The sequence below is a fragment of the Chelonoidis abingdonii genome, chromosome 1 (genome assembly GCF_003597395.2).
Source record: "Chelonoidis abingdonii isolate Lonesome George chromosome 1, CheloAbing_2.0, whole genome shotgun sequence".
NCBI classification, from domain to species: Eukaryota; Metazoa; Chordata; order Testudines; family Testudinidae; genus Chelonoidis; species Chelonoidis abingdonii.
The window spans coordinates 313,332,124-313,345,312 of NC_133769.1; the positions used below are offsets into that span (position 1 = coordinate 313,332,124).

Sequence of the window (13,189 nt, forward strand, 5' to 3'; positions counted from 1 at the left end):
ATTAGGCACCAATTACATACAGTACGCAATTGCATGAATGGGATGGAAATGGAGGATTTTTTGCCCTACTGTATATAAAAATGTGCACAGTAGCCACAAACTAAGAAAATATTCTATAACAGAAGCTTAAAGTCACTGGACATTTTTCCGATGCTGTTGAAAAGTTATAAACAGCAAAGGCCGGTTGAAACATTTTAGATGAAAGGTTTTTTCCATAAAAAATGCTGTTAGACTGTAAATCATGGGTAGGCAACCTATGGCACAGGTGCCGAAGGCAGCACACGAGGCTGCCTGGGTCCTGGCCACCAGTCCGGTGGGCTCTGAATTTTAAATTTAATTTTAAATAAAGCCTCTTAAATATTTTGAAACCTTATTTACTTTACATAAAACAATAGTTTAGTTATTTATTATAGACTTCTAGAAAGAGACACGAAACCTTAAGTTAGAGTGAATAAATGAAGACTCGGCACACCACTTCTGAAAGGTTGCTGACCCCTGCTGTAAATGTTTCTCAGATCCAGGGTGGAAGAGAGAGAGAGAGAGGGAGAGAGACCCCACCCCAGAATAGCCAACAGCCCAACAGCCTGCTGATTCAGAGGACAGAAACTTTAAATTGGGTCTCCGACATCCCAGATGAGAGCCCTAGCAGCTGAGTTAACCTGGGGTGGGGTCTGATTTTTTTTTTTCACAAAAAATGCCACAAGGTCTCATTTTTCTCTGATGTGGAACCAAAACAAATGTCAAAATCTCAATTTTTTTCATGAAGTGGAATAATTTTCCCCCACCAGCCCTAGTAAGCAGTATTGTATTTCAGTTCAAACAGTGGCCAGATATCAGCAGGGCGCTATAAATTCTGGTTTTGAAATTGCTAAACCCTGATGACTACCAACAATAAAATTTATCTCTTAGTTGATATCTATTTATTAACTGTCTCGCAAATCTATTACTGCAAAGTAGAGGGGGGTGGTCCTTATTCAGGTAAAGCTCATTGAAGTCTACGGGAATGTTGCCAGAGTAAGGCTACAGGATCAGGTACTGTAGCAATCAAATTGTCAAAGATATTTATGAAGAGCCACAGACATTCATCTTTGTCTGTTATGCATTCCATCATCTTTGTTTAAAGAGGCTTCTTGGGCTAAAGCTGTTGTTCTCCCTGCATAAACAACTGAGAGCTAATGACATTAAAAATCAAGTGTGTGTGTGTGCATATGTGTATGTGTATATATACCTCTACCTTGATATAACGCTGTCCTCAGGAACCAAAAAATCTTACCGCATTATAGGTGAAACCGTGTTATATCAAACTTGCTTTGATCCACCTAAGTGTGCAGCCCCGCCCCTCTGGAGCACTGCTTTACTGTGTTAAATCTGAATTCATGTTATATCAGGTCGCATTATATCAAGGTAGAGGTGTGTGTGTATATATATATACACACACACACATATTTCCATGTCTTGTACATTGCTTTCCAGTGGAAAGGTAAATTCTATTACCTATATTAATTAATTAAAAGGACACTGTCAGGTAGCATAGGTCTAAAATATAGGTTTTATTTTAATAAGTTTTAAAGAACTGTACATTAATAGGCATCCTTTAATGAAATGTAAAACAATTAATTAAAATCACTTGTTTAGACTGCAACATTTCTTCCCTTCAGTTTGCAGCCTGAGCAATGTTTGTAACCTGAGCAACATTGTACTACTGTTGTTAGAGACAGAAAATGAAATTTTCTAGAAATTGGGAGTCTGCTTTTCTTGGCCAAGCTGAATAAGATACAGAAAATAAATAAACAGTATAATCAGTGGAAATTAAATGCTCAGTTATGTCTGTAAAGCACAGCCCAGGGTGGAGATTGTATGCAGAAGCACTCACCCACTCAGGAGCTTCAGAAAATATTGTGGTTCATGTAAATACCATGGCTCTCAGATCGCCTAAGTATGCACTAGTGGCGAGTAATGATTGCACTGAATTCAGTGCAGACTGAAATGTGACTTGTTCTTTGCACCAGGGAAGGCTCCTATGACTCATCCACTGTGCAAGTGGTGCAAGGCCGCAATAGGCACTAAATTAGATTTTTAACATTGTTTCATTTTTCATCATCTAAGGGAGTTTGGTTTGGGGCCAAATGCTAAAGTCCTCATTCAGTATTTACTCACTCCTTATGCTGGTGAAACTCAGTGACTTAATGAAGACATTAGGGTTTGGCTCATAACTTTTGACCAAATAGTGACCCTTTATTTTCAGCTGATTGGCTCTAAAACTGGACTGTACCTTGCTTTTCTTATACCTGTTTGTAAAGTCTATGTAAGGGTACGTCCAGACTACCCGCCGCATCGGCGGGTAGCGATCGATTTTTCGGGGATTGATATATCGCGTCTCATCTAGATGCGATATATGGATCCCCGAACGCACTCCCGTCTACTCCAGAACTCCACCGGAGCATGTGGTGGTAGCGGAGTCGACACGGGGAGCCGCGGATGTCAATTCCTCGCCATGAGGACCCGAGGTAAATCGATCTAAGATACTTCGACTTCAGCTACGCTATTCATGTAGCTGAAGTTGCGTATCTTAGATTAATACCCGCCCCCCAGTGTAGACCAGCCCTAAGTGTCTAATATTTGGAGGCAATCTTGCAAATAGTAGCAACAGCTGTAAGTTTACTCCCACACAGAATCCTACTGGGTTCAGTGGAAATACATGCTACACCTAGTAGTAAATGTTTGCATGATTAGGCCTTTTTATCAACATAAAATATTTGATGCTTTTTTAAATAATCCAACTATCCTGCCATTACATCTGTGCAGGTAGAATCCTACACCATTTGCAGAGTCTCATTATTTTCAATGGGCTTCCACAAAATGTAAGGATCTGCGCAGGCATCCCTCATTAATATTGTAGCCAAATAATGCAAGCAGCCCAGCATTCCTGAGCAACCCTCTAGCAACAGCAAAATCGTTTGCATATGTGATGGAGGAAAACCAAATTCTAGTAAGAAAAGAACAACACTTCTTTTTCAGTTTTCTAATTATTCTCAGTATAGAAACATTAAAACAAAACAAGGAAAATACCATAATAATGTCCTTTCTAATCAAGCAGAAATGAGGAAAGATATTCTGTTAAAGCCCACTCCTTACTCATGCAGAACTCCGATTGAAGTTAATTATATTTGAAACCTATAGGAGCTGTAAAGAGAAATGTCAACAGGATTAAACCTGAAATTATTTAGCGGTGTTGGTCCTGATTTTCCACCCTGTTACCTCACTTACACTGTTGTAAAATCAGTATAATGTAGTAGAGAACCAAGTTCAATAGAGGCTTTTTGTAACAGTATATTTTAAAGTCTAAACCAGTGCACGTGAAACATTCAGGATAGAGGTAAAATGAAATAGAAAATATAGGTCAATAATATTTGTAGTGACAAAGGAACATTCAAATTTAGTTTACTTTTGAAGAGAACTAACTTGAAGAACAGAACAAATGGCAGAACATTTCAAAATTGTAATTTGAAAGGAAAAATATCCCTAAAAACACCAAATTTTTCACATAGCTGATCTATACAGGTTTTCATAGCATTTTCTTTAATATTTATTTTCTTTTAAATATATATCTATAAATTAACTGATGTTTTCTTTTCCTGTAAAATCCTGTAAAGTGCTCATTCAGTTAATGATAATAAAATTACATTGTAGCAAGACAAATTAATTCAAAGGTAACCAGCAAGTAAACCAAACAATAGCTTTGTTTTCATTTGCAGAAGGAAAAGAAACACATTAATTTCTTCACAGCCCATGGTATAATAATACAATAAATAGCATTTTTCTTTAAGAAATATATTATTTAGGATACTAAAAAAATAAGTTTAATAAAGCCTGTGCTTAAAACAGCTGAAATACTGTATGAATAAATGCACATTTGATAGCATTTTAACTCTGTTTGTCATTAACTGGATAACATGAGTATGTGATGCTAGTGAAGTTCTCTTAGACAGGGCTAATGTTCCTAAGCTATCAAAGCTTCTCAGAGTTAGATGAAGTTTTCTGAGTACATACCATTGGTTGCCATGGCAGCTGTTGACAGGCTAGCAGAGTCACACACCGCTAACCTTTTCACTGACTGGGCTAATACTGCCCTTTGAGGTACTATCTAAAGGATGTATTCCGATTGTAACCATAGAATAATCCTTGGCCATCATTTTAGCCTCTTTTTTTAAACTCTTCATTTGTGCTAGCTGGAGTTGGCTGGAGTTATATGCTAAAGCAGGTATAGTGTTCACTAAAATCAGCTGTAAAGGCTTCTTCTCCTCCTTGTATCGACACTGAATATAACGTGAGAAAGCAGAACGGTAGGTTTTATTGAACAGTGTGTATACTAATGGGTTGACAGCCGAAGAAAGATAGCCAATCCAGACAAATACATTAAGCAGTCCCCCAATGACTTCTTCATTGCAGGATTTCTTGCAAATGACTGCCATCACATTGGTGATGAAAAACGGGCACCACATCACAACAAACAGAAAGAAGACGATACCAAGAACCTTGGAAGCTTTTTGTTCATTACTGATTGACTGCATAGTTCTCCTTCCTGAATTCCCCAGCTCTCTGTTCAAAGAGCGTTGAAAGAGTTTCTCTGATGACAGAGAACTTTGAGGGAGAAAACTAAATGAAGCAAACTTGGTCTTTGTGCCAAGGTCATTAATGCATAAGGTAGCTTCTTTCTGAAGTGATTTTATAGTTAAAAAATAGGTGACCACCATGATGGTTAAAGGAATGAAGAACGCCACAAAAGAGCCTATTAAGACAAAGCTCTCATCAGCCAGCAGGCAGCTACCTTTCTTGAACACTTTGGAATCATCTTGTAGTCCAAGCACAGGTACTGGCATTGAGATACCTGAAGATTGGTTAGAAAAAAGAAATAGAGAATTTCATGCACATTAATGATAAATAAATACCAAAAAATACACATCATTTGACGAAACATGAAGTGCGGTATACAGTTACTGGGCATAACCTATAACTGATACAAAGTGGTTAGATTAAAAGACATTCCAAAACTAATTCAAAGTACCTAGAAACCACTCCCCAGTGCCTCCAACTCATGTGGAACAGTCTGCTGGTTCCATTCCTGTCTCACCCTTTGAGGTAGGACTACAGTGGAAGCACAGGGAAAGAATGCTGTTTGTATGTTTTGTCTTGGAGCATCAGCATGTAGTAGTTAGGAGAGAAGCTTCTGTTTGGAGTGTTACTACTGTCACAGCCCTAGTAGAGCTCCACCGAGCCAGACGCTCACCAGATTGCTGGGTTTGGGTCCCATCACACAATGTACTCTTAAGCTTCCCATGGTCTAAGTAGGCTGCAGCACTGTCTCTTTCCCTGGCCTCCCTGGCACAACTTGTAGGCACAGGCTGTCTGTCTGGGACCCTTTTGTGGAAATAGGGCCTCACAGCCCAGCTGGCTTAGGCCACCAGGGCCAGTGCTGATCTGCTAATCTCCCCAGTAGTTTAAGCACACACTTTCTCAGAATGCCAGGCCTGTGGGCACTCTGAGTTTACAGTTCACCACTTCAGGGGCATGGGACGCAAACAGACCCAGAGGCTTTGTAAGGGTTTCAAAAACTAATCAAGTTTTTTACTTTAGCTAGCACAAGAAATATACAGATCTAGACAAAACAATAAAATGCCTGTACACCGTTTCCTGCCTAGTTTCCTCACCACTTTAGAGCATACTTTGGGCTTAGGTCAAGTCCTCTAAGGAGTCCAGGATACCCCTCCAGCATGTGGCTTCTCTGACACTTGCTCACTCATTCACTCTCTCCCCTTGCTGCAGTCAGGTTTCTTCTTCTGTGGCTGGTTTTGCAGTTAAAAGGACCCCTCTGCTACAAAAGCATACCCCTTTGTTCCTCTCTCCTGTCCCTGCTTCTATTGTCTCTGAGTATCCTTCTGGATTCCTTCCAAGTCTCTCAGGCTGTGTCTACACAGGGCTAAAAGTCCTGTGCCTGGCCTGGGTCAGCTGACTTGGTCTCACAGGGGTTTGAGGTGCAGGGCTAAAAATTGTGTAGACATCTGGGCATGGCCTGGTGCTTGAATTTTGGGTTCCTCACTGGGTCCCAGAGCTCAGTTTGGATCCTGAGCCCCAGCTTCTTCACAGCACAGGGCAGGTTCTAGGGTTTTTGCCACCCCAAGCAAAAAAAAATGTGGCCGCCCTCACCACCCCCTTTTTTTGGCTTTTACATGTTTGCACTTGTCAAATTTTTTTGTTTGTTTTGTCTTGTTTTTGGCTGTTTAAAATTTTTATAAAATGAAAAACAGAGAATTTTTAGTTAGTTTATAAAATCAAACTGGAATTCATAGGTTGTACATAGACAGATTCCCCAAATTGTCACAACTATCCTAGAAATCGGCTGCAGTTACTCTTGCAGAGGCCCGGTTGAGAGGGGTGCGAGAGAGAACAGGACCCTAAGGAGACTTTTGCTGTGCTTGCTGTGACTCTCAAATGCCGGGTTGGAGGTGATCTTTGGCCAGGTAGGGCCACATCCTCTCTTCCTGGCTGACAGATCCAGTTTGGTTGTCTTTGTACCACACAACCCCCTTTACAAAACCTGTCCTTGGTGCAGGACTGAATATTGCTTCTCCTACAGAGCTGTGGTCAAATGGACTTGATGGAGGTGAAGCAGTCCAAGGTGAATGGAGTTTACCACTTGGCTCTGCATTTTATTACATGAGTGTAACTCAACATATATTTCAAGGAAAGACAGCTAACGTTTGCACTGCTATCCTTTCTCCTCAGGGGTTCTACTGGGAGAGAGCAAATTTAAGTTGCTTGTAGTGCTCCAAAGGAGCCCCATTGGCCTAGGGGTCTGGAGGATGCACGAATCCCAGGCCGCCTTATTGCTGGTGAACCAGTGGAGCCCAGTGCTCAGCATTACCCATATACACCTCTACTTCGATATAACGCTGTCCTAGGAACCAAAAAATCTTACTGCGTTATAGGTGAAACCACGTTATATCGAACTTGCTTTGATCCATCAGAGTGCGCAGCCCCATCCCACTAGAGTGCTGCTTTACCACATTATATCTGAATTTGTGTTATATGGGGTTACACTATATCAGGGTAGAAGTGTAGTTAACCCCTTCTCTGATTACTACTATCATCCCTACCAAGGCTGACTTGACTTGAACTTGAACTGTACCAAAAACTGCAGGCATTTCAATAAAAAGACCATGGGAGGTTACCCTCAAGTTTCCTACAAAAGATTTATCCTCCCCCCTGCACATCACTCAGTATTTTTAGCCTAGTTGGAAGCTCTTAGCCAGAGCGCTTTAAATCTCCAACTGAAAAAGGCCTCGCTGCAGCCTTAACTCTCCAGAGCAGCCCCAGAAGGAAGGGAGGAAGCAATGTGGATTACAACTGAGAAAAGCATTTCAGAGAGCAGCAGGAAGTGGAGGGCAATTTTGAAAATAGTGACAAGAGGGCCCAGGTTTCAGAGGCGTGATCACTACTATCCTTGTTGATGTAAAGACATTTATCACACAATTTCACACGTGCAAACTTACCCTACTGGGCAAGAAAACCTGGGTTTTCTGAAGGAGTCTAGGGCTTGTTTACACTACTCACCGAATCAGTGGGCAGCAATCAGTCCAGTAGGGGGTTGATTTATCATGTCTATAAATCGACTGCTGAGTGCTCTCCTGTCGACTCTGGTACTCCACCAGAATGAGAAGCGCAAGTGGAGTTGACAGGGGAGCGTCAGTTGTCGATTTACCACAGTCAAGACACTGCGGTAAGTAGAGCTAAGTACGTCGACTTCAGCTACGCTATTCATGTAGCTGAAGTTGCGTATCTTAGATTGACCCCACGTGGTAGTGTAGACTAGCCCTGAGGGAGTGAAGCACCCAACTGCTGTTGGGTTTCAATGGGAGCTGTGCATCTAACTCCTCTGAAAGAAAATCCCAGTCTCTATGTTCAACTTCTTCAAGTAGAAAAACTGAGATGAAGAAGAATTGTCCGGTATTTTGGGACAAATTCTGCCCTAGTGTTCACCCCTCCCCTCCTGGGAAAGTTCTTCTTGGCTAGCAGGTAGTGTGCTCTGTCTGCTGTCGTTAGTGCCTTGATTGTTACGTTGTCCTCCTTTTGTTTGTTTTTGTCCATCTATTGTCTGTCATCCTGTGCTTAGACTGTGAGCTCCTTAGGGCAAGGACCGTCTCTTTAGTTCACATGTGTACAGTGCCTAGCACAGTGGAGCTCGGATGCGTGATTTGAGCCCCTAGCCAATACCACAGTCCACACTGATAATAGTAATTTATAACATAATGTTACACATTAACATTAATGCCATTGTTTGGAATGATCAATGCCTGTAGTAATACAAGAAGGCTCTTTATTCTATTAATACTATGATTATTTACTTATCTTCACGGCTCAGAACTGAGAGTCACAGTGATGGCATCCACCATGTTACAAAAAAAGTGCTGCTCTTATCTGTGCAGAACAGAATTTGATGCCCGGCTTGCGGTGTTGCCCTATTTCTGTTGTATTGTTGCAGAAACCTAATAACTCAAAAGGAACCTACACTGAGTTATTGTAAGAAGCGTCAATTTTACAGCAAGGCACCAGTATGACTAGAACCCCATGCAACCCAACTGAAGTTACAGGGGATGTAACTCAAAACATATTTCTGACCCACAGCCTAGTCAATTCTACATGTGATCTTTGAATAATTAGAGCCCCAACTGTGTGAGGTGCTGAGTACCTATTGTGAGATGCTGAGCTTTCTCAATTCCAAATGACTTCATTGGCAAATTGAATGAGAGTTGAGGGCACTCAACAGCTCACTATTAGGCTTTAGGCATGTACAAAAATACACCAATCAGAGCAATACCATACCAGTTCTGCCTTGTATAGATAACAGCAGTTCTCTTTTTCTCATTTGATTCAAGGAACTACTGTGAGCTGTGTAGATAAAATGCAAAACGGTATCGACAGAATATAGAGTCCTTGCACTGCTACAGAGCATAATGATTCAAAAGAGCAGGAGTGCTATTAAGATGGTTAATAGTCCTAGAAAGTTGAAAATTCTCAGCGTAACTGCAGGCTTTTTCAAATACAAAGTCAGAGACAAACTTGTGAAAAGGTAGAACATCATGAACAAATAATTCAGTCATTCCAGGCTACCTTAAATGGGCATCATAAAATGTCAAAGATTCATTCGTGAGAACTGGGATAAAGGTACTGGCAGATTTCCAGTGTCACAGTTTACTGCTTCAGTGATTCGTAAGGAGCTTTATTATCCATCTGTTTTGTTTGCTGTTGGCGATTTCTGGAGAATTGACGTCTTCTTAATTTCAGATTTCTTGCTTTTAAATAACCTCATCACTGTGACTGAGCGGACACTATCTTCAGTTTTTAACTGCAGTTATCCCATTCCATTGCAGCTCCCTTACCAAATATAATAAATAAGATTCACAATCTAGATTTGGGATTGCCAGATATAGCTGTTATATCTGTGTTGTGCAAAATTGATCTTCACTTTAAATGATGCTCCAGCCATGTGGCTAATGACTGCTATGTTCTATTGTATGGGAGACCCCAAATTTGATTCCCAGTGCTGTTATTTCTTTTCCTGCATTGCCAGAGGCTGGAAATACTGCCAGATATTAAGACACAGGAAATCTTACATTGCTCAACAGCAAGCTTTCTGGTTAATTAAAGTGTGGAATGACAGAATCTAATTAGGCAAAGGGAGTAAATTCAACAAATTTAAAATGTGTTAAAAAAGCATTTCCTTTTATTAATCAATACATAATTAACCTGTGAAACTCACAGCTAAGGCTATTATTTTAGTAGGTGTTTTAAACAGGATCACACGTTTATATGATTAAGAATGCCATCCACATTTACACTGACTGGGATACAACTATAAAGGACATCCAAACTCATGCTTCAGGAGTGCATAAAGGAACAGCTCTGGTCTAAATGTTAATCATTCGTTTATTGATTGATTTATAAAATATGCATGTGTTTATCAGGGGCGGCTCTAGGTGTTTTGCCGTCCCAAGCACGGCAGGCAGGCTGCTTCTGCGGCTTGCCTGCGGGAGGTCCCCAGTCCCGCGGATTTGACGGCAGCCTGCGGGAGGTCCGCTGAAGCCGCGGTAAGAGCGGACCCTCCGCAGGCATGCCGCTGAAGGCAACCTGCCTGCTGCCCTTGCGGAGACCGGCAGAGCGCCCCCTGTGGCTTGCCACCCCAGGCATGTGCGTGGTGTGCTGGTGCCTGGAGCCGCCCCGGTGTATATAGAAGTTAACAATCACACATTAAAAACAGAATTGACAAAAGTTAACTCAAAAAATAATCCCCTCTCCCGCCAATCTACTCTGTGCAGGATGCATACTATGAAAAGCCTGAACAAATAGATAGGTGTGGTGTTTAGACGTGCTTGTAATTAGAACTGGGAGTACTGGCTGTTGGGAGTCTGAAAGGACAAGAAACAGGAAGGAGGGGGGAGGAGTTGAGGAGTGAGAGTTACAGAGGGTGCAGCAGCAGCTTGGTACAGAGGATTCCTCTGTAAAAATAAAGTCCTGTTGAAGTTGTTAGGACCTTGCCTGGTTGATACAACAATAGAAAATGCAGCATTTCCTAAAGGACAACAAATTTAAGCTTTTTGGAAACAATGGCGAAGCAAATTCCAGTCTTTAGGCTCCCCCTTTGAGAATATCTTGCTCCTTGCCCTCTGGGGGACTTCTAGCAAGGGTTTTCCAGTGGACAGGTGATCTCTAGGGATGCATCTTACTCACTGAAACTAATAGCAATACTTCCATTGACTTAAATGGTACAAGGTCAAGCCCTAAGGTCACCAAAAGCCAAACTACACAGGACTTTATAAAACTGGACTTTACCCAGAGCTTTATAGGATTTTGCCCTCAGAAACAAATGGGCAACCAGTGCAGTATACAAAGCACAGGTGTGTTATGCTCCATATGAAGAACACCATTGAGTAAGGGCCTGATCCAAAGCCCATTGAAGCCAGTGGAAAGATTCCTAGTGATGAATTTTGAATCGGGCCTTAACTGGGTGACCTCATTCAGTATAAACCATGGGTTCTCCAAGGATAACTTCCTGACATTACAGTAATCCAGACTTAGCACTGACCAAACACTTTACATGAATCTGTATTTGATAACAAAGACTCAACTTTTATAATTCATTACAGGAACTCACTGAGTTTATCCTGTAGGATGCAGACCAATGCATTTATTTATGCTTGATGATCCAGACGTGAAGTGTCTCACTCCTTACAATATTCTTGCTCCCATATCCTTGCTCTTGGTGACTCTGTGGATTTATGTTTAGAAGACGTAGGGAACGTCCTGAATCTTCACCTTCAAGATCAGGGAAATCAGTTTCAAAGCTCAAGATGTAATCCCTGATGCAGAAGCTCACCCAGTACTACCAGCTGACAAAGAGTGGGGTGGGCAATATTTTGAAAACAGAATATGTATTATAAATAAGGGACGCTAAATATTCTACTTCCTGCGGTTTAAGGGAATTTATTTATGATTTAAACACAAATAAAAAGCGACTGTCCAAAACTCTAGGTGCTTTTAACAAACCATAGAACATAATGCATACAAAAGCAGTAAGTGATAAATCCTCAACCACATGGCACAACTAGATCAACAAAAAAGCCTATCTCAATATATCAAATCTCAACTACTCCAACTCAAAATATTACTAACCATCATGCCTTTCTCCCCAAAAGCCTGAACAAATTGATAAAGGGCGTGTTTTACTGGTATTCTCTGGTTGCTTTGCAGACACCCAGCAATCATAAACCGAATATAACTGGACGAGTAAACTTGAGTTTACAGCTGCTTTGCAAAACCAGCGTAGCACAAAGCAGCTGGAATGTACCAGTAAATCTGAGCTGGAGTTTGCCACATGTTCTAAAGATCAACGGATCTGAGCTATAAAGGAGTGGAGAATGGAGTGAATTCTAAAGTCAAGACCCTGCCATCAGTTCCCTCTCATTTAAATCTGGGAGCACCAACTCAAGGTTCATCACGGCAGCAGTGTTAATTTAAATTGGCTTTTATACTGTGTGAGCACTGTTACATACATTTAAGGACTGTCTGACATACTATAAAAACATTTTTAAATTTTGTTAAACTTTATCTGTAGCAAAATTCTGCCCCTATGCTCACCCCAAATTAAAAAAAAAATGATCACCTGCCTAAATCTTGGCCATCACCATATTTCAGACATATTCAAGCAATGGGCCAAATTGTGGCCAGCGTTGGGGACCCTGCAGAGTTGCACTGCCTGGAGGGAGCTCAGGGAGTGATTGTTACTCAGGGAAGTGCAATCTGTCCTTCAAGCAGCTGAGTGTGCCCAGGCACTGCCCAGATTGCACCACTTTTTGAAATGGTGTAATTTGCACCCTGCAAAACACTTGGCCTTCTCTGCCAGCTGGTGCCTCTTTTGGAGTGATGGGCACCCACAGGATGCCCTCAGGAAGTATCCTCTGTCCTCCTTTGAGTGCAGCGTCTGCAACTGTGGTTGGGGCTAGCATTGGGAGCACATGTGTGGGGAAAACTGCTTGTGCACTTTTCTTTACACACCCACACAGGGGCCACTCACAGTCTGGCTCTGGCTCTCTCCTGGACACGTGCAAGTTACACAACACAAGTTACACCATTATATGAGCATTTTTTATATGTTTATCGGATTTTTGTATGAATCCAAATCTTTTCTCTGAAATCCTGCCCAGCTCTAGTAATGACAAACCTCTCTCTTGTATGTTATGATTTCATCTCTGCCCAAATGCTGCCAGCCTTATATTAACTAGTTCCAGCAATGCATTTCTCTTGCTTAGAACAAAAGCATCCGGTCTAGCCTGAGACAGCAGGGCTGCACTTCCATTCTGCTCCTCTGTCACACTGCACCAAATCCCATTCTTCACCCACTAATTACAGCTTAATGTTGGTAATCAGAGAGGGGTGGTTTAGCATCCCTTTGCTCTTGGTTGGCAATATCTTGGGATCACAGGTTCTAATCCTATCCAGGCCACTTCATCCCTCCCTGTAAAGGATGAGTTCTATGAAGTTCATGTTTGGTTTAGACCATGAAAACGGAGGTGAAGATTTTCAAAGCTGCCTAGGGGATTCCCATGGGAATCAGGTGTCCAAAATCTCTAGGTGG

General features: G+C 41.5%; 1 protein-coding gene across 1 annotated transcript in view; it reads right to left on the reverse strand.

Moving 5' to 3' along the window:
* Positions 1-298: 298 nt before the first annotated feature.
* HTR2A (5-hydroxytryptamine receptor 2A) overlaps positions 299-13,189 on the reverse strand; it is a 44,413-nt gene continuing 31,522 nt past the window's right edge. Inside the window, exon 3 of the mRNA XM_032762989.2 lies at positions 299-4,888. Within this exon, the coding sequence (XP_032618880.1) occupies positions 4,089-4,888 (800 nt within the window). The 3' untranslated portion in view covers positions 299-4,088. The remainder of the gene's footprint in view (positions 4,889-13,189) is intronic.